Here is a 25,461-nt window from a genome sequence, read left to right on the forward strand (position 1 = left end):
AACACGTAAATGAATGCTAAACTTCTGCTAGATTCCAGTGGATTTCTAGAAGTTGCTTTTATGCCATAAAACTTCTGGGTTAGTGGAGTCTGTAACCTGAAACGTATGTAACGGGTGGGGTTGTGGTGACATGTCCAGTGACATTTGTTCTTGTGTGACCATAAAACATGAAAATTAACAGTTATGGAAAGGTCAGGAAGACCAAATAAAGTGCTGTCTGAATGCAGCTTATGAGAGTACAGTGGTACCTCGGGTTACATACGCTTCAGGTTACATACGTTTCAGGTTACAGACTCCACTAACCCAGAAATATTACCTTGGGTTAAGAACTTTGCTTCAGGATGAGAACAGAAATCGTGCAGCAGCGGCACGGCAGCAGCAGCAGGAGGCCCCATTAGCTAAAGTGGTGCTTCAGGTTAAGAACAGTTTCAGGTTAAGAACAGACCTCCAGAACGAATTAAATTCTTAACCCGAGGTACCACTGTACATCTATTCTGTTAGTTGTTCAACTTTGTGGTTAAATTGGCCACAGGTCAGTCAATCATGATGAAGTGACTCTGGGTAGTAAGTTCAGTAGTACAGTGAGAATATATTTAAACTCTCATGACTGGAGCTGTACATCCAGTGAGAAGGATGGAATGTGTGAGGTTATATTGAATTTACCTGAAACTAATAAATAATTTGACCTCAAGTAATTAATTTGCATAGTCCTCAATTATTCAGTGAACCCTATTAAAATGAATTGCCTTGCAATTTTTTTAAAAAAATAGCACTGTACATTTGCCAGTGAACCAAGAAACTGTGCTACTATTGACACTAGTATGCTATGTACTAGAAATGATCGTGAAAATATTCTTATACTTATTTATCATTATTTATTTATTAAATCTGTTAGTCACTTTATCTCGCCCAAGACAACCCAAATAACAACAGTAATATTGTTTTGAAATGCTTGCCTGTTTCAGATTAGATAATAAAGTATGCTTTGTGCTTATAAATCATTTTCGTCTCTCAGGAAAGGAAAACGCATTGAGGAAAATGAAAAATATGTACTAAGGGGAAGCAATACAGAACTGACCATTAGAGATATCAAAAATATTGATGCTGGACCTTACATCTGTGAAGCAAGAAATAAAGCAGGAAAGATGACAAATCAGACATTTCTTCAAGTTTTTGGTAAGTATTGCTTGCTATAGCTACCTTTGAACTCTGTTCAAAATTAGAGTACATGTTCTGATTCCTGTTGTATTGTTAAAGTTGCTACTGAATTTCACATACAGATTTCAGACAAATTTGGAGGTCCTCTGCAAGTGTATATGACAGGTATAGGCAAACTCGGCCCTCCAGATGTTTTGGGACTACTGCTCCCATCATCCCTGACCTCTGGTCCTGTTAGCTGAGGATGATGGGAGTTGTAGTCCCAAAAATCTGGAGGGCCAAGTTTGCCTATGCCTGGTGTATGGCATACGTTCAAGTTGCCAGAAATTTCACCTAAGGTAAAAAAAGAATAAGCAAACTTCTGAACTCTGAGGAGTTTTAAAGGAAACTTAGATTTTCCATAAAGCAACATATCTCAGGGGCTAGGGATTATAGTATCTTGCATATTGTGATTCTTCCCCTAGCCCAAATACCCAAGGATTCATTAGGATAACCTAGGGGAGGGACAGTGATGCTATAACCTACCATTATTTCTGATGCTGAATTAGAGTAGCCTATTGCCTGTCAGGTTGGCAAAAATACAGGAACACCCACAGACATTACCCCTTTTCCTGCTTTATTGTAGCCAAGCACTCTGATTTGAAACTAGTAGATCGCTCTAAATACCTTTAGCATTTTTTAACATGGTGAGGGAAATGTTTCAAAGGAGTAGGAAATTCCCGCCCCCATCTTTATATTGAAAAACACCCCTCCCCCCTTATCCTTAGTAAGCAGAAACAGCACTATGAAAATCCTGTGGCAGCTAACTGAAGCATTGAAGAAGACCACTTTTTAAAAGTGATAAGGGTTCACTGCAACTTTTTTTCTAAATTTGAAATACAACTTTCATTCTTTTAGTAAAATATACATACTGAAACCAACAATTTCCAGTTTCATTTATTCAATGGCTGCTATTTTTTCTTTTTTTTTTCTTGCTTACATTTATTCACAGTCTTACAAAAAGTATGTTCTGATTAGTGCTGCAAGGGGACTTGAATTCTTGCTAAACTTTAGATTTGGAAAGAAGACACATCCAGGCTTCCTCACCTCTGATTTAATGTATTACTATTCTACAAGATTCTCTGTTGTCAACGATATGTATTCCTTGTATTTTCAAATTTGTAATGGTTGCCGATTGAATAAATCTGATTAGTTTAGTTGACTATGTTAAAGTATTTCCTTTTGTAAGTTACAAGCCTATTTCATAAATTCACTTGGTTTCACAGCAGTTAATGTTTTCATCACCTGTATGAGTTCGACACTAAACAATGTCTGCATGTACACCTAAAATCCACTAGCTTTGGATGCCTGCTGTGATGAAAGCCTGACCACACATGTGCAGAATTTCATTTATCATAGGTTACCAAAGTTCCAGGGGAAGTAGCGCTCAGTTGGTAATACATTTGAGTATAACAAGTTTGGCATAGTTATCTACAGAAACCAGTTACTAGCAAATTTCAGCACAATCTATAAGAGGAACGCCCTGCTCCCATTCCCTGGGGCACTGATGCACTTCCAATAATGCCCTTTCTCTCTGTGTGTCCTGCTAAATATTTGTGTGTTCAGAACCAAAAAATGTTTTCTAATTGTCAAGGACTCTTCCTTGCGTTCCACTGCTAGGAGAGACTTGAAATTATGCATGATGGAGCCTTCTCCATGGCTGCAGCCTTCTTGTGGAATGTCACCCCCCTCAACACTAACATAGTGCTAAGTGAAGGCATACCCACTCATCCTTTTTAGTTAGTGTTTTAGTCCTTTCCTCTGCTTAGTTGTTGAGTTGCTGTTTTGTTTCCTGATGCTTTCTTTTATTATTGTCTTTTATTAATTTATTTTGTGTTGTATCTTCATTGGTATTGGTACCAATGAAGGGTAGCTTATAAATCTTCTAGCTAAACAAATAGCATTGTTCATATTTATTCAAATCAAGAATGAATAATATAAATTATATTTCTAACAGTACAGCCTCAAATAATACAACTTAAAAATGAAACTACCTTTGAAAATGGCCAAGCTACCCTCATATGTGAGGCAGAAGGAGAACCTGTCCCTGAAATTACTTGGAAAAGAGCAATCGATGGAATCACATTCTCTGAAGGTGACAAGGTAAAACAGTCTCCCTTGATTATAATTTTTTTAAGAATCAGGATTATGTTGAATAAAGGCTAAATATATCTCTTTATTACTGGGGGGGGGGGAATGGGGATGGAGGAAAGGTGTAAATACCAATGTCACTTTGAGTTTGGCACTTTTGTTTCCAATATATTTATACGATAGTGTGGGAATTGCAGTTTTCCAGCGGAGAGGAAAATAAAGACAAAATACTTAACCACAGCAATTCCACAGACTTCAAGGGAAATGGTCTTCCTTGAAACTTGTTTTCTGGACAGAGATCAGACAATCCAAAATAAGGGAACATTTTTGAAGAATGCACTCCTATATCCACTTACAGGGAGTAAGTGCCATTGAATTCAGTAAGATTTGCTTCTGAATAAGCATGGATAAGAATGCTTCGTTAATCTCTTAAAAATTCCCTGCTGAAATTTGATAGGACATTTCTCTACATTTCCCCTATAATTTAGAATGTCAGTATCTCCCCTTTAAAAATGCTCCGTTTATTTGCTTTATCTAGGTATAATCCTGAAGACAAACTGCAGGGTGAAGTGCTCTCGTCAAAATCTGTAGGACTTGTGCACATTGAGTATTTTGTGGATAATTTGAACATATTATTATGAGAAAGAACTATCTAGTTATGTGACTATACATTGTCTTCAGATTTGGGGCTATTTGTAATATGATATTGTTTTGATGCATCTTGTTGGGAATGCAAGAGAATATGGAAAGAAAGGGTCATAACGTACCTAACTATAAAGATGTATCTATAAAGATTATATTGGAAATATAATCTGCTGCTGGAAATGAGTAAGAGGTGGTCTTGAGAATGACTTCTCATGGCAAGTTCCAGTCTTCATATTTCTGTTCAATTCTCCATTAACCCTAGTCCCAGCACATATTCCCTTACTTGCTACCAAACAATTCCTTGCGGCTCTGAATTCTTTCCCCCCACTGCTTTAGTTATTGTTAATTATTTTGTTGGACCTGTTTGTTGGTGTTTTTAATGTAGTTTTATGAGCTTATTGAACATTGCTTGTTTTATACCATAACACTCTTTGGGAGCATTAAGATAATAAAGTAAGAGGTAAATACTAAAGAAAATGATTATATGTGTGTACTAGTATACTTTTTTTTAGTTCTCTTAATGTCTTGAATCTTCCACTAGAATTCTTCTAATGGTGACCTCTTTGAATTATAGCAAATTTTATATGACACCCTTGCCTTGTGTGCAGATAAATATGTTCCACAAATAAGATAGATGTCCTTTAGGGAATTTATGTATACTCCTGATTTGGCTTATATCCCAGAACTAGAAAATGTCAAGCTGTGTAAGGAGGATGACCATGCCCTTAATGATGTAACTTCTCCATAGCAAAAGACTAGAAATATTAAGATTTCACATACAGTGTTTCCTCTGGCTGCAAGGCAGTCTCCATACATGACATTTACTAGCAACATTTAAGGCTTGTGATACACAATACAACAGTACAAGATGGTGTCAGATTTCACTGCTATTATCTGCAAAGTCGAATGTCCCATACACCACTGTGGATATGTCTCCTCTCATAAATTGTTATTCTTAATAGAAACTGGCAAAGTTTATCTTGTATGTGCTAGTATACTTTGAGAAGATGGTTGAAGCTATGCACTTCCAAGGATGGTGCTTATTTTGAAGATGTTGTTTTTTCTGTTTGGAGCTGTTCTTTGTGATAATCTCAGCTGAGTTGGTTGTGCCTATTAAACCTACTCTCATGAGTATTTTACTGGGTATAAAATGGTGTTATTTGGAACTGGGCTTCCTTTGCTTCTGCCTTTCTGGCTTTTGTTGACTCTGTCCTTGAACTTTACTGTAATAAGTTTTTCAATACATGTTCTCATCCTGTTTCCTGTAGACTATCTGATGGTGATGCAAAGATTATGATCCAAAGTAGAATCATATAAAGAAATCCTGAAGGAAATTACTACTCTTGATCTAGAAAAAGATTTGCAAAGCAGCTGTTTTCAACTTATTTTGAAAAGACATCAGAGTAGCAGGGGCTGACCAGGTCAGCCTATGGGGTGGGGAGAGCTCTCTTTCTTTTTTCCTTTTTCCTTTAAAAAAATCCACCACCCAACCACAGAGATGAGTTCAAATAATGTCCAATTAAGTTTTTTTTGTTTTTGTTTTATTTATTTTTACAGTTGAGATTAAAGGAGCTAGGGCATTTTTATTGAGAGAGGACCAATAAGTACTTTAATATATTATCAGGGTACTCAGTTAAATGACCTGACAAGGTATTTCATGGTCAGTTTCAATAGGTTTCCAGTTCTGTGCACTGTGTAAATAATTGTAAGGTTATGACTAACCTGTCAAATATGGGAAAATTAACAGTGTACAGTAGACCTTAATATATAACACTTGACTCTAATGTACCGCATTGTATTATACAAGCAATCTATATTCCTTTCCCTCCACCCCATTGAACCTCACAGAGGATAGGCTGTAAAATATCTGGTCATTCTGTAATGTGCTAACCTATTACTATGGTGCAAGTCCTATCCTCTTATTTTCTTGGAATTTAATGTGAAGTATGTTTGTGTTTGTTGCAATTTTTATAGGTTCTGTTTATTTCTGCTGGTGACACTATTGTAATTACTAAACAGGAACTTCAGTTGAAGGGATAGAATTAAACAGGGGAGAATGAGAACTAAATGGGGGGCATAATTTCACTTTATAAAGAAGCCCCCCAAAATTACTAGCCTGCTAATAGTCCTTTGAAGTCATTTCTTCCACAGCAAGCATGGAAACAGCAGACAATACTCTCTTAACAGACTAATAAAAGAAAATTGGTTTATATCAATCAGGCTGGTGGAGAAATTGGTTTCTCCACTCTGCCAAGCCACATACTCACTGTCATGCAATTCCACACATTTGACTGCATGGAATTCTTTATCACATATGGCTGCTAGTCAAGTCATTAAATACAATGATGGCATAATCAATAATGCATGTTATTCTGGTAAAAAGCATATGCACATACATGCTGAAAGCTTGAATATGAAATGTGATCCGCTGGATAACTGAAAAGAAGTGGGGTGGTATATGTTTTTAACTGCAGGTGCTGTTTTCCCTTAAATTCAGCATCAGTCTTAGTACATCATCTTAAGTGAATTTTGGACTGTATTGTGATGGCAAATACTGCTTTAGTTTATTAAAAATGGCAGTTTTAATTCATGTCTGCAAGTGCTACCGCAGCATGAACTTACTAATCAGTGACTAAATGATACTGCAACATCAGTAATTCGCCAAGAACCCTTCCCCCCCCATCCTCCCCCCCCCCAATAATTGTGCATTTGTAAATATAGTTGGGATGGTTGGCAGTACAAATGCACTGATAATACATGAAATATGAGAAATATATTTATTTTACGTCTTGATAGCTTGTTAAAACTGATGATAAGGCCATGTGTGCTTATGATTCTTGCAAGTGTAATAACATGATCAGTAAAACTGACCTTTTTAAGACATTGTTGGTTATTATGACTGATATATCCAAGTCATATTCAGAGCATTTAAAATTAAGTTATTTGACTCTGAGTATGAAAAATTAAGGGTATCATCCTATTATTATTATTATTATTATTTAATTAATTAATTAATTAATTAATTAACTGATTAATTACATTTTATCTTGCACTTTCTTTCAAAGGAGCCTAATATGCAGAACATTCATGGTTCTAGTTTTATCACAAATATGTCTTCTGATCACCTTACAGAAACCTGTAGATGCGTTTTCATTTTTCTAGCTCCATAAAGAATATGTAGAAATATTGTGTTTGCACTTTTAATTGGTTGTAGAACTCTTATAGTAATTCTTACAGAATTCTGCTTTGTCATCTTCATTTCCACACCCTTTTGTTCCAGAAATTTAGTTTGCTATAATTTCCTCCCAATCTCAAGCCTCTATATTTTAAACATTTGCAGCTTGTTCAAAATGGTCTAATTGCACAGATTAATGAAAACTGGAGCATTAGATTATACTGAGCTGCTTTGGAAACACCAGTGGAAACATCTTGCATTTTTATCTTGTGAGCCGCCTTGAGATCTTTTGATGAAAGGTGGCATATAAATCTAATAAATTAATAATAATAAACATAAAGGGTAGAATCCAGCTGATGTTGTTCCAATAATGGAGGCCTTAGTCAATGGAACAGGGAAGGAGGCTATTTTGTCTCCCTGCAGCTTCCTACACCCCTTTCTGTTCCGTACGGTTGGAATCTCCAGAGCAGTTGTTGACAGTGACATCATATTTCAGTGAAGTTTTTAATATCCTTATGGAGTTCCCTTTATTTTTTCTGTTCTGTATGATTACTGATGCTTCTTTACTTTTTTTAGCAATAAAAACACATTTAAAGTATCATTTTTCTTCATTATTTTCCTTTTTTACCTTCCTACAATTACAGGCGCACCAATGCCGGCTCTTTCAAGAACAGAAGAAGTAGTATTGGGTTTGGTATGTACAATGCCCTGTGTCACCTCTTTCTATAACCAACCAAAATGTTGCATGAAAACACCAGCATAAAGCAGTGATTAATCATGTCTCATATTGCTACCATTTCTTAAATTATGTCTCATATCCTTTAGAATTTACTTATTGTACCTGTATGTAATGATAATTATCAGGCAATTTTTCAGTACATACCAAGTGATATTTCTACTTTGAAATCATTAAAATTAGCTGCTATGTCTACAGATGGACAGAAAGCCAAAGCAACAAAACAGCTTTCCTTCAGGATTAGATTTCATATAATGACCTAAATACTGATCAGCTCTTAAATGGGTGACTACAAATTATTTCTTCCCTTGAAGGGCAAAAGTATATAAACCCATTAAGGAAATTGTAGCATGTTGCAATGATTAGTACCTGCGTGAAACTGAGAAATAAACTGCACTTATAGACTCCATTCAACGTCTTTCATTTAGGGGAAAAAATCACAATCAAATTCAAGACTCAGGTGTAACATGACTGAATCAGTGCGCAATAAGGAATATACACATGGCAATACTCTGGAATTTTCTGCTGTTTCCAACAGGTGCATGGATAGAATACATTTACCAGAAGAATGTGGGGAATGTTGTGAATGTTGCATCCATAACCCAGAAGGGAGCTTCCATCAGCTTCTCCACATTGGTGGCTGTTGTGAATAACAGCCCTTGCTCATCAAAGGTAGCTTTCAGCCTAGGAAGTCTTGGCCATCTGTTTCAACTTCTGGAATTTTCATAACACCTTCAATTCAGATAGCACTTTTTGTCTCCATTGCTTTTCTTCTACTTGAGGAACAAGCTTACTGCTAGAGTTGATCTACCTTGTGTCTGACAGTGAAGCCTGACTTGCAAGTGTCTGTACTGTTTTATTTATCTCTCCTGTGGATGCTAGTTCATCAACCATACAACATGCAATATATTTCTTGGCAAACAGATATATTTCATGGACTTCAAATACAGTGCTGTTTAATCAGGATTCTGGATCCTTTTGAAAATCAGTAAAATCTGGTCCTGACAACATGAGTAAACCATATATTTGACTTTCTCAGCCAGCTACCTTTTGTCTGCTGAACTAAACAGCAGCTGAATTAAATAGTAGCAGTGAAGAACTAAGTATACAATTGAGGCATCATCTTGCTTTGGCTCTCCTACCATCTATACTTGTGGCAATTATAGGTACTCAATTCCTGATGACTGCTAATAATAAATATTGCCTTTTTGAGGGGGACAGATTGTAGTACAATCAAGAAACCAATATTGTCATATGCATCATACATTTGAGAAATGGCAGTATTATACATACTGGGGCTCTATTTCCTGTCATTATAGCTGGTGACACATGGCATTCTTTAGATCTAAACCAAGTGAACATGTTGATAACGGAAATGCATTTGAAAATGCATTATTGCTTCGAACAGTGACAAGTAAAATCAACCTATAGTGCAATAGTTATGTAGTTGTTATACAGAATTCTAAAAATAACAGTAATTCAAACATTTACTCAGGAACAAATAAAAGCGCCACCGTCTTTTCTTAATTTTATTTCTTCATAAATAATTTTGTTCTAGTCCTTTAACTCTGTCATATAATTGCCTGTGGAAATTTACGTATGGACACTGAGACCTCTACAAAAGAAGACAAGCTTATTATATTGTAATCCAAGTAGTCATTACTGCTTACAGCTCTTCTCACATTGTATATTATCCTCCATCTAATTAAAAATGGACAATATGAGGACTTTATGATGTTATCCCTTTTACTGCAAAAAAAGAAAAAATCCATCAGACACTGATCAATTAAACTGAGTTATTGTTCACTGCAATTTGCATAATTTTGTAACTGGGGATCAACAAATAATTCCCATGTAAGACATCATTACAGGCAGCCAGCAAGAACTAAAATTAGAAGCCATTCTTCTGTATTGGAACAAGACCCCTTCTCTCATCAGTGTCAGTGAACTCTGCAAAGCATTGCATTGCTACCATAGATTTTAATGCTACAACGCATATATTGCTGGTTATATAAATCACCTGGGTTACTTTTCTTTGACTTACTTAAATGAGTTATTTATTTATAAAATCATTTCTAGACTGATTCCCATCCAAAAATCCTGAACATGTTTGCATGAAAAAATACAGAGCTAAAACAAAAACTTTTCAAACTAACATTCAAATTTCTTGAATATAATTCTGAGTAAGATTTCTGGGAGTCGATTGAAATTCTGCCAAAGAGCTACAGTCTCTCATAGGCAGTCTCCCAGAGCTCACATGCCAGTGGTGGGCAATGACAGAGGCAGACTAACAGATGGGACAGTTGCCCAGTAGGCTACACCCCTGTCGTGTCTGCTCTTATTTTCCTTTTCCCTGTGTAATGTCAAATCCACCTTATCCAGTGCAGCCGTTCATGCCTACCAAGAGCTTCTCCTGAGAGTTGGAGGACCCTCTGAACAGTATGGAATATATACAGGGTTTCAATTGGTAGAAAGGATTGCTTAGGCTACAGCAAGTCCACTGTTGGATACAACCCTTTGAAAGTAAATTGGACAGCTTTCACCAGTATTTTAATCTGACCCTATCATATTGAGTCTGATCCTTATTCTTAAAATAAAAGTGTTCTTCTGTGTCTGTTTATCATATTTATATCTATATTCTTAGCCTTATTTTGATGCTATTGTTTTGCTTACAGTACAATCCTATGCATGCCTGCTCAGAAGAAAGTCCTAGACTTACTTATGGGTGAATATGCATAGTATTGCATAACTTTATTTTAATGATGTTTTCCTCCTATGTTTTCATTTTGTAAACTGCCTTGAGGGTTTATTTTTAAAGAATATATATATATATGTATTTTTTGCAATAAACAAATACAATATGTATAGTTAAATTCAGTATTGTGGATGGAGAAAATGTTTGTTTCTACTGGTAACAAAACTACATTTGTTGTGTTATTTTATATTAGATTTTATGCAACGTATTCATGAAATGTAATTCTTTTTGCATTGGAAGTGATGACAATGTGTCAAAAAGTATTGCAGCTTTATAGTCAAATATTCGTTTATTTAACGACATAACTCAAATGATAGGTCTATATATACCTTTAGCTTTTATTATTAAAACAAATGAAAGTCTTTTTAAAAACCGTGTCCAGTCTCAATGAATGTTAAGCAAAATAAGTCCTAGGTAGCCTGCGGATATCCATATTATAGGGGTAAAAGTTGAAATGAAATTTCTAAAATTTTCTTCTGTGTAATCACCACCATTCTTTCAACCTTTTATGGCTTTTGTTCTAGTCACAGGGCTTTTGGTGTAAGAACTTTCCTTTTAACTTGAATGGTGATTACCATTCATTGTTAGATTCCCCTTGAGCGTGTAGTGGTACTCACCAAATAATGTAAACTGGAAGCACATACTCCACATGTATATCAAAGCACCCATGGACTCTGGTTCAGGGACAATTCATTTTATTTATTTATATGATCAATAAGGGCCCAGAAATCCATATTCAGTAAACTACTATTCTATTACATAGTGTATGTGCAAGGTTTTTGTGTCAGTGTCATGTGGGTAGGTTCTCTTTCTGTTCACGTATTAGTTTTCACTGGCAGTGAGAGAGATTGGAGGGTCCACGGCATTGTTGGTTGCCTTCAGTTGACTGCAGTGAGTTTGTTTGTGTGTGAGAGGGGGAGGGATTGCTGGGTCAAGATAGCCATATTTATTTGTATGCTGTCGGCGGGTTCTTGTTGTCTTGTTGGACTATGCGTAATAAAGGAGAGCCACACTGGGGTTAAGGCATCCTCTTTTATTTTTCCCTATGCTAGTTTCAGTTTGTTGGTCAGATGTTCGCCTTCATATGATTAACATTGCATGGAGCACGGGAGCAGGGTGATTCTGCATTCTTTCATTCTGCTCACCCTGCTAGTCATGCATTCAGCAAAGGTCTGAAGAAGGGAGCCTGCACTATGCTCTTTGGCTCATTGTGTGATTCAGAACCTTCCCATAATGTGTGAGCTGGCATACTAATGGCAAACACAAACTGTAATGGCAGTGGTACACAGGCAATATAACTGGCAAGTAGTGGGTTGGCATCACTCTTACGAAAGTGGTGGCTGCTTCAGGTTGAGATAGAAGAGGAACAACTGGGATGAGAAGTGTCAGGGGAGTATATGGGCTGCACACAATACAAAGGGGAAAGGAATGCTAGCTTGTTTAGAGCCAGTGGTGTGTGATGGGGGAGAGATGAGTTTTGTGGGTATGGTTACTTGAATGCAACTGGCAATTTTTATAGTATTTTCACTCATGTTCTTGAGGGATTTGTTCTGTGTTAGTTTTGGCATGTCTGCCATTGATTCCCTGATTCATCGGTTGAGCTACACACTGTTAATCTCAGATTGCCCCTCTGACAAAAAGTGCAAATGCTTGCTAGGATTATTTCATTTTTTTGATTTCTCCTGAATATATATGACACTAGAGTGTAGTCTGTAGTTTGGCTCGTCATTCAGCAAATGGTTCTGCCTGCACATTTAGTTCATGTTTTGTACTTGTGCCATAGGTGAAAGCTCATCTATTGTGATATGTGTGGGTGGTCTTGCTTGTTTACAGGACAAGAACTAGCTGTATTCCATAGATAAACAGATCCACCCCTTTACAGCTGGCTCTGCATAGGCACTCTGGGATCTGCATATTACAGATGTATCTACCTCTAGATACTTTGGGTTCCACTCCTTACCACTTTCTTTATTTCTCTGGTGCAGCAGCCTTCACCCCTATATTGCTGGGTTCTGGGTCCCAGACCTCTTGATCTGTATTCTATATTGGCCATTATAGTGAGGCTGATGGGACCGAGAGTCCTTCAGAAGGGCCACAGGTGTCCAACACTGGATGATATCTGCATTCAGTTTTTTACATTTTGTCATTAGCACTGTGAGGTTGCAGTTCTGTGCCCACTTAGATGACAGCCAGCCCCATTGAACTCTGAGGGACTTAAATCTGAGCAGGTGTATAGAATGACACTGTGAAGAAGTAGCTCTATATCCAAACTTTGTGTCAATATCACATTTTGCTGCATACATAAAATTGCCACTGGTTACAAACTGCAAAACCTTAGGCATGTTTGAATACAGCTGAAATCAGCAGGATTTAAGTGCTTAATTGTACCATTCATTTCAGGGGGACTTTGGTGTGCCTTTCTCTAGACTGTATTATCTACTGATGAATTAATTATATTTTCCTTTACAACATTGTATGCCCTTTATTATTTTTTATTGCATAGGTTTTGAAACAAGTTCAATAAAACCACAAAATCTAAAGGCTACATGCAGTTTCACAGCAAATGCCTCACAAGTTTTGTTTTTTTTAAAAAATAAAACATTGACTGTCTTTAGCAATTGTGTCATTATAAGAAGAAACATTTAGCCCTTCTGTTTCTTTGCACTATGCTAGACAGTTTACTTGCATTTTGTGGTTTGCACAGCCTTTAGGTACATGTAGGTCAGCATTACTCTTTTAAGTGTTTTACATCTGCATTATTCATGGATATCTTCAATATAATATGTCAATCTGATTAGAATGCAAGTAACTATTATTTTCAAATCTGTTTGTGATATGTTACTTTATGTTATGAAAAATTGGGGAACTAATTTATTCTGATTCTAAATATTCTGGTTTTACATTTGTATCAAACCAGAACACTTCAAATGAGGACTGCTTTATTCTATAATTTTTTAAGCCATTATATTCATCAAGTAACATATTAAGAAGGTTGAGTGAGTGTGTGTGTCATTTTATTCATGGTCCCAGCATCAGTGTCCCATGTGTACTGAAATGCAGGAGCAAGCCTCAGCATCTCCACTGTCCCCTAGTACCATATATAGAGCATAAAGTATATTGTGCATGCATTTATGATGTCGAGCATGCAGTCTACATGTCTTTACATATGTAGGCCTGACCCACCCAATCTATACCCACCAAAAATGTGAAGAGGTAATCGAGATGAGCCTATATTGGTACAGACATGTGTGTATCAGCACCATGTATGATACACTACACTATGGCAAAGTGAGTGCAAGACAGATTGGTTTCCCGGCCAAGAGATGCTGAAATCTGTTTGCTTCCTGACTGTGCCACTTTCTGTTTTGTTCCATAACTGCATTAATCGCAAATGTAAACACCCTCTCAAAATACATATTTAAATGTGTATTTAAAATAATAATAATCCAAAGGCTATTTAAATGTGTATTTTGATAATGTTTAAACTGCCAAGAATAGCATTTCAGCATTCAGAGACATGCAAGTTTCACATATTAGTAATAGGAACACAGGAATGTGCCTTATACTGAGCCTAGATCATTTGTCCATCTAGCATTGTCTATGCTGATGGGGAGCAGTTTTCTAAGGTTTCAGACAAGGCCCTATGCCAACTATATGTGTAGATTCCAGGAACTATACCTGGCACTTTTGCAATAAAGCCTTTGCTCTATCATTTGGTTGCCACCATTCCTTGAGACACATAGATCAGGTCATCTTGGAAAGAAATCCACAAATATCTGCCTCACCTGACATAGATCATTATCACAAGGACTCTGGGAGAACCAGCCCTGTGTGAGATGGTGACTGAAACTTTAATCCTTTAACAGCATGAAGCTATTTATTTAAGGCAAGGTACAGAATAAACACTATGCAAAGTACACAATAAACACTAATGCATATATTATTGTTAAAACGCTATTTTAAAACATCCAGAATATGTCATATAAGCTTTATTAAAATTGCTCTGTTTTCAAAAGAGGTATGCATTCAGATACAATTGTTAGTAGCATTTAGTACAAAATAAATTGAAGACAAAATAAGTTACACAAAAACTTCTTTCCTGAATGTCTACAGAGCCCAGATGGCCGGATAGAAGTCAAAGGGCAACATGGAAGATCATCACTGCACATTAAAGATGTGAAGTTGTCAGATTCGGGAAGATACGACTGTGAAGCAGCAAGTAGAATTGGAGGGCACCAAAAGAGCATGTATCTTGATATTGAATGTAAGTTCTACTTTCTCTTTCCTAAATTGTATTGTGAAAGGAAAATGGGAATACACTCTTTAAAATAATTCTGATTGAAAATTCTAATTTGCCTTTAATTATTTGAGTTAAAAAATAGAGTTTTCTTGTGACATAGTAAAGTTTTCATAGCACTCCAGTGTAGTGCATCACTGTATTCAGTATAATGTTTTTCTCTTGTGAAATAAAGTAGCCCAACAGATAATTGAACAAATATATTGGATCCAAAATCAAGCTTATCAGAGATCCACTTGTGCTTATGGAAAGAGAGCAGCAATTAGCCATAGTCTCCAAATGTCACGACTATGCCAGGACTGCCATGAAAACCAGTAAGCCATCATGGTTTCTTCCTGTGCCACAGGATGTCTCAATTTTAAAAGAGCTGTGGGCAAAATTGCTACTAGCTTGCAGCTCCTTTAAGAGTATCTTGGCTCCTGAAGTCCCCATCTTGCTCTCCTATATAAACTACTGAGAGAAATGCTCTTACCTGTTTAGTTCACCTTCCACAGTGCCTGTCCACCCTCTCTCATTAATTCACACTGGCAGGGTCTCCTTGGCTCAGCAGACGAGCATTGGGCAAGGCCCCACAGCAAAACAGTCGCCTCAGATCCAATGGCTTTGCAAAGTTAGATAGTGGTTCATTTTTCTTTCTCTCTCTTTCTCTCTCCCAAACCTAGCCATGTCTACTTGGGAGTAAGCCCCATTGAGGTCAGTGGGATTTGCTTTCATAGCCAGGGAGGAGCCAGGCTGGCCATGGAGAAGAGACATGCACAGGGGCTTGTTGGGGGTGGGGGTGGGAAGAAAGAGGCTCTGAGGGTGAGAGGCATGGCTACATTCCTGGAGCTGAGGATGCCCATCTGCAGGCACTTGACAGGTACTGGGCAAAGCAGACATGGAGCCTTCCCTGCTTCTGCTTTGGCAGTTTGCCATTCACAGCTCATCTCCATAAAAGCTGCCCTGGAAGCTGGAGTTTTGGGGGGTCTTCAAAAGGCTGGCAGTTACATAAATTCCATTGGGCTGGTGTTGTGAATAAGTGTGTTTAAGCTTTTCATTCAATCCCTTTTTGAATTTGTAAATGAATGTTTGTGTTAGACCTTTAAAGCGCTGTGCAAGCCTTTGAGGATGAGGGTGCTGTAACTCGGGAGCTTGTGTGTGTTGTCCAACTGAGTTCAGTTGATAGGAAGCAGGCATTGCACCTGAGGTGTAGGCATGTTGCAAGTTATCGCCTTTTAGCATGTCTGTATGTGTGCTGTCATCATGTATATATATGCAAAGGTAACGTTGGGCATATAGACTGACACCCCCCTGCAGAGTTAATGTCTCCATAACTGATAAATGATTTGCAAAAATTCAGCAGGTCAGAACCAGCATTTTTAGTATTATTCCTTGGAAGCCCATGGAGTGTAAAGTTACACTTCTAACAGTTTAAAAGGGTTGTGTGTCCCTTTGTGTGCTTTCACTGACTGGAATGGGACAGCATGTGTGTAAGATTTCAAACTTGAGCACACTTGTATTTGAACTTGGTGGAGCTTACAGTTTGAACACACTGGGGTAACTCAGTCACCCTTGCCTTTTTCTTATATTCCATTGGCAGTGCACTGAAATATACTCAGAGTCGCAAAGTGATTTCATGCTCTTTATTCAGCTCATAGTGGTGAGGAGGAATGAATAAATGTCCCCTCACAGTATCTGCTTTATATACATTATTTACACAATGGGCTGCACATGATTGGCTAATTCTGGAATTCTACTGTAAGCCAATCAGGTTGTGGATTCACTTCTATCTGGAGCAGGATTGGGTGGTTCCTGCCAACCAATCATACTGCTGCATTGTTCTAGGACCAATCAGACTGCTGCATTCTGAATCCTATTGTTCTAGGACCAATCAGACTGCTGCCTTTTGGATCCTATTGTTCTAGGACCAATCAGACTGCTACAGTTTGGATCCTATTCAACTCAGTACATAACACCCCTCCCCTCTAAGTTCCAGTCCTGCCCGGGAGGTCGCATTCATAGTCCTCAAGGTATGCCGGCGGCCTACGTGTGCGTTGTGGCCTGGGGTGTTCCCTGGTCCGGGCTCCGGGTTCTGGCTCGTGTTCCAAGGATGCTGGCTGTGATGCGGCTGTTTGGTCTGGTGCAACCGGCTCGCTCAGTCGTGGTTCTGGTTCCGGTGTCCTTTCGGCCTCACGGGTCCTCTCTGTATTTACTGATTCTGCCTCTCCTGCTGGCCCCTCCTGCTCTATGGGCCTCACTGCCCCGCTGTTCCCTTGGGACTCCTCTGACCTGTCCTCCTCCTGGTTTTCTCCCGGGAATCGTCGCCGTATCTGGTCGCAGTGGCGGCGCCAGCATTGCCCCCCATCCGTTAGCACCTCGTACGACACGGGGCCAGTGACCCTGGTGATTGTGGCGGGTACCCATGCTGGGCCTGCCCCAAAATTCTTTGCGTACACTGGGTCCTGGGCCTCGAAGGTCCGGGGGTTCCTGCCTTCCCCCACCACTATCTCATCCTGAGCTCTATCGGGGTGAAGGCGGTCCAATCTGATTGCAAGGCGCCGACCCATTAGTAGTTCAGCGGGGCTCCGGCCAGTCGTTGAGCTGGGGGTGCTGTGCTGTGCTAGAAGGAATGTGGCAAGGCGGTACTCCCAGTCCCCTTGCGTCATGCGGCGAAGGGTGTCCTTGGTGGTCCGCACCATGCGTTCTGCTTGGCCATTGGTGGCAGGGTGGAACGGCGCCGAACGGATGTGGCGGATGGCGTTCTGCGCTGTGAAGGTTTGGAATTCTCCTGACGTAAATGCAGTCCCGTTGTCTGAGACGAGAGTGTCAGGGAGCCCGTGGGTTGCAAACAGCCTGCGTAGTACCCGGATGGCTGCGGACGTGGAAGTGGACGGTACCAGTGCGACTTCCAGCCATTTGGTGTAGGAGTCCACCACTATGAAGAATGTTTTCCCCTGAAAGGGGCCAGCGAAATCCACATGCAGGCGTGACCATGGTGCTCGGGCGGACTCCCAGGACTGGACTGGGGCCCTTGGGGGATCTGGGCGGGATTCTTGGCAGGCCTGGCAGTGTTTGACCCAGGCCTCTATCTCTCCATCGATCCCCGGCCACCACACATAACTCCTGGCAAGGGCCTTCATTCTTACTACCCCTGGATGTGTCTCGTGTAGGGCTGTGAGGACCCTTTTGCAGAGGGGCTGGGGAACAACGACTCTGCTTCCCCATAACAGGCACCCCTTGTGGGCCGACAGTTCATGTTTGCGGGTTGTGTAGCCGGCGAATTCTGGCCCGGGGCTGCTGCTGGGCCATCCCCTCCACACCCAGTCCAGGACCCGGGAGATGACCCTATCTTTCTTGGAATGGTGTGCAACTTCTTGTGCCTGAATGGGGCGGTCGGGAAGCAGCTCCAGGCTCATAACCTCTTGTGCAGGTGCTGGGTCAGGGCCTGTTTCCGGTAGTGGTAGCCTGCTGAGGGCGTCCGCATGGCCCATCGCCTTCCCAGGTCGGTGAATCAGTGCATACTGGTAGCTGGCAAGGAAAATTGACCACCTGAGGACGCGAGGAGACAGCACTTGGGGGGTCTGCTTTTCGGGGGCAAACAAGCCAAGCAACGGCTTGTGGTCAGTCACCACGGTGAAGGGCCGCCCGTACAAGAAATCATGGAATTTTTTTACTCCCTTTACGATTGCCAGACCCTCCTTGTCGATTTGCGAGTAGTTCCGCTCGGTTGTGTTGAGTGTCTGGGAAAAGTACGCCTACGGTACCTCTCTTCCATCCAGGAGTTGGTGCCCCAGGACAGCTCCAATGCCATAGGGTGAGGCGTCGCATGCTAGCACCACCGGCAGCCTCTCGTCGAAGTGTGCCAAGACCGAGTTTGAGACAAGCAAGTCCTTGACTGCCTGGAATGCGGCCTCCTGGCGCTGGCCCCACACCCAAGGGGCCCGCTTGTCCAGGAGTCTGTGTAGGGGCTCCGCTACCGCCGCCTTGTGGGGAAGGAAGGAATGGTAAAAGTTCAATAGCCCCAAGAAGGCCTGAAGTTCAGTCTTGCTCTTGGGCGCTGGGGCATCACAAATGGCCCGTACCTTGTCCCCAGTCGGGTGGACCCCTTCTGCGTCCACCATAAATCCCAGAAAGTCCACCTGAGGCACTCCTAGTAGACATTTTTCCCGCTTCACCTTGAGACCCGCCGTCTGGAAACGGTGCAGAACGGTGCGGAGGCGGTCCTCAAACTCCTCTGGTGTGGGGCCGGCAATCAACACATCATCGAAGAAGGGGGTGACGCCAGGAATCCCCTTAAGGAGAGAGTCCATTATATTCTGGAATATGCCTGGTGCCACGCTGACACCGAATTGCAGCCGCTTTACCCTGAACGCTCCTCTGTGCGTCACAATCGTCTGTGCCTCTGCTGTGGCCTCATCTACTGGCAGCTGTTGATATGCTTGGGCCAAGTCCAGCTTGCCAAAAATTTTCGACCCAGCCAGGGTGGCAAGGACATGGCTGACCACTGGCACTGGGTATGCGTGGGCCGTGAGGGCCTTGTTTATGGTACATTTGTAGTCTGCGCAGATGCGGACCGAACCATTAGGCTTGACGGGTGTGACGATTGGGGTTTCCCAGGGAGCATTAGGCACCGGCTCCAGCACTCCTTGCTCTACGAGTCGGTCCAATTCCTCGTCTATACGGGGTTTCAAGGCGAACGGGACCCGGCGGGCCTTGAGCCTGACCGGTCGTACTGCGGGGTCAAGCTGTAGCGCAATGGGGGGGCCCGTATACTGTCCCAATTTCCCATCGAAAACCCCTGGAAATTCCTTGCATATGGCGTCCACGTCCACTTGTAAGCTAGTGTGGTTCACCCCGGTGACAGCTAGCCCCAGTGGTCCAAACCAGGCCAATCCCAGTAAGCTAATGTAGGGGCCCTTGACCACAAGCAAGTCCAGTTGCCGCGTCCGCCCTCGGTATTGCACCCTGAAGGTCCCCACCCCCATTGTGGGGACCTTACGTTTCTGGAAGTCCCGGAGGGTGAATGGGGCCGGCCTGAGTTTGGGACCCCCAGTGGGACACAGTTTCCTTAAGGTCCTTGCCGAGATTATGGATAGAGTTGAACCCGTGTCAAGCTCCATGCGGCATGGGGCCCCCTCTATCTGTACCTCTACATAAATTTTCTCTACATTGGGGTGGGGCAACTGGTATACCTGGAAGTCCGTGAGCTCCGTCGAGTTGCCTTGGTGCGTTGGGCCCCGGGACTTGGGGCTCTTGGATTGGTCATCTGATGCCTGGTGTCGGGTGGGCCGAGCCCGACACACCCGGGCGATGTGTCCCGATTTTCTGCACTGCCTGCACTCTGCGTTGCGGAAACGGCAGGTCCTCCTCTCGTGACTCTCCCCGCAGCTTGCGCAGTTCCCTCCTTCTCGTCGAGGCAGCTGTGGTCTGTGCGCTGCTTGAGTGCGCTGCTGTACTCGGTGCACCTCCTCCCTGTCGGATCCTGAGTCGTCGGTGAGGTCTTCATGGTGGACCCTCGGTTGGGATGGTAGGCTCGGCCGTGCCTCTTGGGTCGACCTCTCGGCAGCTTCTGTTGCCAGGGCCTCCTCCAGAGCGACCTGGAACGTTAGGTCCTTCTTAGCGTAGAGGCGTCGTTGCAGCTTCTCATCCTTCAGGCCACCGACGAGGCGGTCACGAAGCATGTTCTCCAGCTCTGAGAAGTTGCAGAACCGGGCGGCTTGGCGGAGAGAGGTCACAAACCCAGTTATGGTTTCCCCAGGGGCTTGCCGCTTTGCGTAGAAGGCATTTCGACGAGCCACCACTGAGGGCTGCGGCGAAAAGTGCCCCTTCAGCTGTTCCATTATTGTTTTGTATGGAACAGTAGCGACGTCTTCAGGCGCAAGGAGAGCCCGGGCGATTTCAAACGTCTCCTCTCCGCAGACGCTGAAGAATATCGCCCTCTTCTTGGCGTCTTCTTCGTCGGTGACCCCTTTGGCTTCTAGGAGGAAGGTGAAACGGGAGGCGTACGCTTCCCAGTCTCCAGATGCTGGGTTGAATGGCGAGAAGCTGCTGTTGGCTGCCATTCTGAGTTCCTTGTGCCCCGGAGCTGAAGCCTGGATACACGGTGCGAGGCAGCGGTGCGGCAGTTGGCGGTGCTGCGGTGCTGTGTGTGGCAGTCAGCTCAGCGGGATCCCATCCTCGTCGCCAGTGAAATATACTCAGAGTCGCAAAGTGATTTCATGCTCTTTATTCAGCTCATAGTGGTGAGGAGGAATGAATAAATGTCCCCTCACAGTATCTGCTTTATATACATTATTTACACAATGGGCTGCACATGATTGGCTAATTCTGGAATTCTACTGTAAGCCAATCAGGTTGTGGATTCACTTCTATCTGGAGCAGGATTGGGTGGTTCCTGCCAACCAATCATACTGCTGCATTGTTCTAGGACCAATCAGACTGCTGCATTCTGAATCCTATTGTTCTAGGACCAATCAGACTGCTGCCTTTTGGATCCTATTGTTCTAGGACCAATCAGACTGCTACAGTTTGGATCCTATTCAACTCAGTACATAACATGCACATATGTAGGGGGTACATGAAATGATTATTTTCCCTTGGATTACTTGCTGTAGTCTAATAATAATAATAATAATAATAATAATAATAATAATAATAATAATATTTTTTTAAAAAATTATACCCCGCCCATCTGGCTGGGTATCCCCAGCCACTCTGGGCAGCTTCCAGAAGAATATTAAAATACAATGATTTATCCAGTATTAAAAGCGTCCCTAAACAGGGCTGCCTTCAGATGTCTTCTAAAAGTCTGATAGTTGTTTATTTCTTTAACATCTAATGGGAGGGCGTTCCACAGGGCGGGCACCACTACCGAGAAGGCCTTCTGCCTGGTTCCCTGTAACTTCGCTTCTCGCAGTGAGGGAACTGCCAGAAGGCCCTCGACGCTGGATTTCTGTGTCAGGGCAGAACAATGAGGGTGGAGACGCTGGAACTAGCATTAAGTTCCATTAAATTCTGTGGTCCTTACTTCTGAGTAGAATTGTGTTGTAAGAGACTTGGATTACTGGTTGCATTTTAAACAGCTAGGTTAGTAGCACTGGACTTACGTACTTAGTTTTCTTAGGATTCCTAAAGGCTGTTGTTTTGAATTTGGAATTGCCCAGGCAGGCACATTATGCGACCCATGGGAGCAGCAAAATAACCAGACTGTACCATGGTGATAGGATAAAATCAGGCCAAATATGTATTGACAGCAGCAGACAGGGCAAGGGTTGGCATGGCATTAGGTCCAGGATCAGTTCATCATTCCGCAAGCTCCATGTTGATGGAATGGATCCGCTGTGTTTGGATCGCTCAAAATCTATACGGCAGGAGTCAGCCTGTCAGCCAGGTTCTAACCCAAATATAGGTGGGTGGGAAGCTCTCAAAGCAAAATGGCTGTGAGATCCAGGGAAAGCAGCCTTATATAGGTTTTTCCCTCCCATCTTCAGCAAAAGCTCATGGGACAGCTTTTTCCCATGAGCCCATCACAGAGAAGATACTGGGCAAAACCTTGCCCAGTATTTTGCTGCAATCTATGGGCCACAGCACCACCAGGCAAAGGCGTCCCATGCTTATTGGCCATGGAATGGGGCTTAATCAAAGAGCTTTAAACAAACATTTAACTGGTTAATGCTTTTCTTGGACTTTTAAGGAAGTGACTTTGCATTTGCACTAAATTTATAATATTAATAATCCCTTACTATACTTTTCAGTGGGATGTGCATTTGGATGTTCACATTGTTTATCTCCTTGTAAAGAGTATCACACATTTTCAAGAAGGGGTACCAAAAATCATGTGAAAGGCCTGAAGGTTTGTTTACAAGGAAGCAGTCCTTGCACAAAGCCCAACATGTTTTCATTAAATAGTGTCACATAATAAACAGCAATATTTTTGTTTTCATACTGTATTCTGCAAACATTTGTTTTGTAATATTATTTTATTGATGGTAAACAAAATGAACAAAGTGCTATTGAAGCATAGTTTCATAATTTCATAAGTAGTTTTAATAGTGACAATATTAGGCTTGAAAAGTAATTCTATCCCCACCAATCTCCCCACTCCCACCTGATAATGTATTTCAGGTCTTTACTTTCCTTTGAAATGTTCATAATTTGGTTCTTCCCCACCCACCCACAATTGTTTCCTGTACTATGATATTTGAGTTCCCACATACTTCAGCTTTCTGAGTTTTACTAAGTAGCTTAATACAAATTGCTCTATCATCTGTTCTGATAACTGGGGTGATATAGGTTAACCAGTATGTGTGTGACAGATTGGGTTAGACAGCACTCATACTAATGTTTAATTCTAGGTGTTAGTATAGAACAGACTCTGTATATTGGAAAACTAAATACAAGTGCAACTTTGTGTGCATGAGAATTCCAGGATCAAGTTGTTTGGACTTATTATCAGTAATAATTTTCCTCAATATTCCTGGCCTGAAGCATGAAATAACTTGTTTTAGTTCTTGACTTTCAGCTTTTTTATTTAGTGAACTCAGGGAATCACCTCTGTATCTGAACTCATCTCTGTGCAATTTGGTATAATGCAAACTTATTTTAGTGACACCCACATTAACTATGACAAATCCACATAGTAGAAAATCTGTCATGATATAGCCAAAGATTAAGTACTTCGAAGTCCTCTAGATTTCAGTGGGACCAAAAAGTGCTGTAAATTATCAGAGATTTCAGAACACTGCTTTCTTTAACTTCACAGAGGTATTGAATGGTTTTGTATACAGCAATTTTCTTCATAGAAAATTTCTTTTTCAAAAGAAAAACAAAAGCAACTCATTTATGAGCTGATCTGTTTGTCAGCAATTTTTCTTATTTTTCTTTTTCTTTATCTCATAGTAAGCATCTTTAACTCCACTCATTTTCTAACTTTAAACTCATTTTTAAAACCTACTTTTTAGATTGTCTTGAAACTGGTTTGGTATTACTTATAAACAACTTCAAAATAGTACTATTTAAAGATGGCATGCTGGGGTTTAAACTGAAAAATGGATTTGGCATTTACTCATTTGGAACTGATTTTTCTGTCAGCATGTGAACTTTATTGCAGTGATATATCTTAATGATGTCAGTGAGCAAATAAACTACTTAAGTAGGAGTCACCAAAACGCATATAAAAGCAGTTATGACATACATTGACCTTTGAGGCAGAAATGAAGGTCCTGAAATACAGTGATTTAATGAATAAAGGGTAACTGCTTTTTCAAGTTAATTCAGAAAAAAGGAGAAATTTCAGAAAACTGTAAGTGAATATGACTATGGTGAGTAATATAATTCCTGGGTAGAAAAAAACTGAGGCAAGTGAAATCAAATGTATTAATATTCATATGATTTATTTCACATACCATGTGATTTACATTAAGTGTTCACAAGTATAGCAGGAAAATGAGACAGTCATCTGGTTGTTGCATAAAACTTTGTAATGGGAAAATACATGCAAGGCAAAAACTATCAGTTCTTAAACCGAATGGATTCTTGAAACTAATCAAGGGAAGGAACAATTATATAAAATTGTGGTAATGAAGCAGTTTAAGAATCTGAAGAAAGGAAATGAAGAGCCATATATAAAACCTTGTGGGATTTTTTTTTTTTAATATCCAGTGAACTAAATTGAAGATAAACTTGTATGGAAAAGCACAGAACATAGTGAAAAATAAAGAATGCTTGAAGATATGGGCAATTGAAGAGGGAAATCCTTGCAACTTTAAACAATTAATGTGTTGTAGTTGTGGTGGCACAGACAATGCCTTGTATTATTAATATATTCAGATTCCAAAACTTTAGCATGAAGGTGTGTGCTTTCCAATGTTTTCTTAACATTAGCAAAAACCACTGCCATACGAGAGCTTATTCTAGATCCTGAGCTTCTGTTGAGAAGATCTTGCGCTGCTGTCCTGATCTTCTAAGCTGTTATAACTAAAAGTAGGACCCTCACCTCTGATTTGCCATCCCTGCTCATATATGTAGGAATGCTGTCTAAGCTATGTTATTCAAAGATTGTGAAGCCTTTAAATATGGGCCTGGAAAATCGCCAGCAGCTGCTACAATTTTGGCAATACTGTTTGAATCTGTTTCCATCTTTGGAAGGTGTAGCTGTGAAGCTTCTCAATTGACATGCAGCTTATTTCCTTGCTTATTTCTCATATATTTGACTACTGAAGCTAAAAAATAATAATCTTGTACGATAAAGTGAAATCCATATCATAGAAGAGGGAGCTTATAATATATACAGTGGTGCCCCGCAAGACGAATGCCTCGCAAGACGGAAAACCCGCTAGACGAAAGGGTTTTCCGTTTTGGAGGTGCTTCGCAAAACGAATTTCCTATGTTCTTGCTTCGCAAGTCGAAAATGTCTTGTGAGTTCCTGCAGGGTTTTTTTCCTTCCCCCCCCCCTTTTTCCCAAGCTGCTAAACCGCTTATCAGCTGATGGCTAAGCCGCTTATCAGCTGATCTTTAAGCCGCTTAACAGCTGATGCTAAGCCGCTTATCAACTGATCTTTAAGCCGCTTAACAGCTGATGCTAAGCC

General features: G+C 40.9%; 1 protein-coding gene across 3 annotated transcripts in view; it reads left to right on the top strand.

The window, feature by feature from the left end:
- The window catches only part of NCAM2 (neural cell adhesion molecule 2), a 206,076-nt gene that overhangs the window by 111,305 nt on the left and 69,310 nt on the right, over window positions 1-25,461 (top strand). For all 3 annotated transcript variants that reach the window (XM_081003682.1, XM_081003683.1, XM_081003681.1), the window contains exons 7-9: window positions 1,016-1,176; window positions 3,155-3,300; window positions 14,713-14,863. In XM_081003682.1, the coding sequence (XP_080859808.1) occupies window positions 1,016-1,176; window positions 3,155-3,300; window positions 14,713-14,863 (458 nt within the window). The remainder of the gene's footprint in view (window positions 1-1,015; window positions 1,177-3,154; window positions 3,301-14,712; window positions 14,864-25,461) is intronic.

Source organism: Podarcis pityusensis, assembly GCF_964106645.2.
Source record: "Podarcis pityusensis genome assembly, chromosome: 4".
In the NCBI taxonomy this organism is placed as follows: domain Eukaryota; kingdom Metazoa; phylum Chordata; class Lepidosauria; order Squamata; family Lacertidae; genus Podarcis; species Podarcis pityusensis.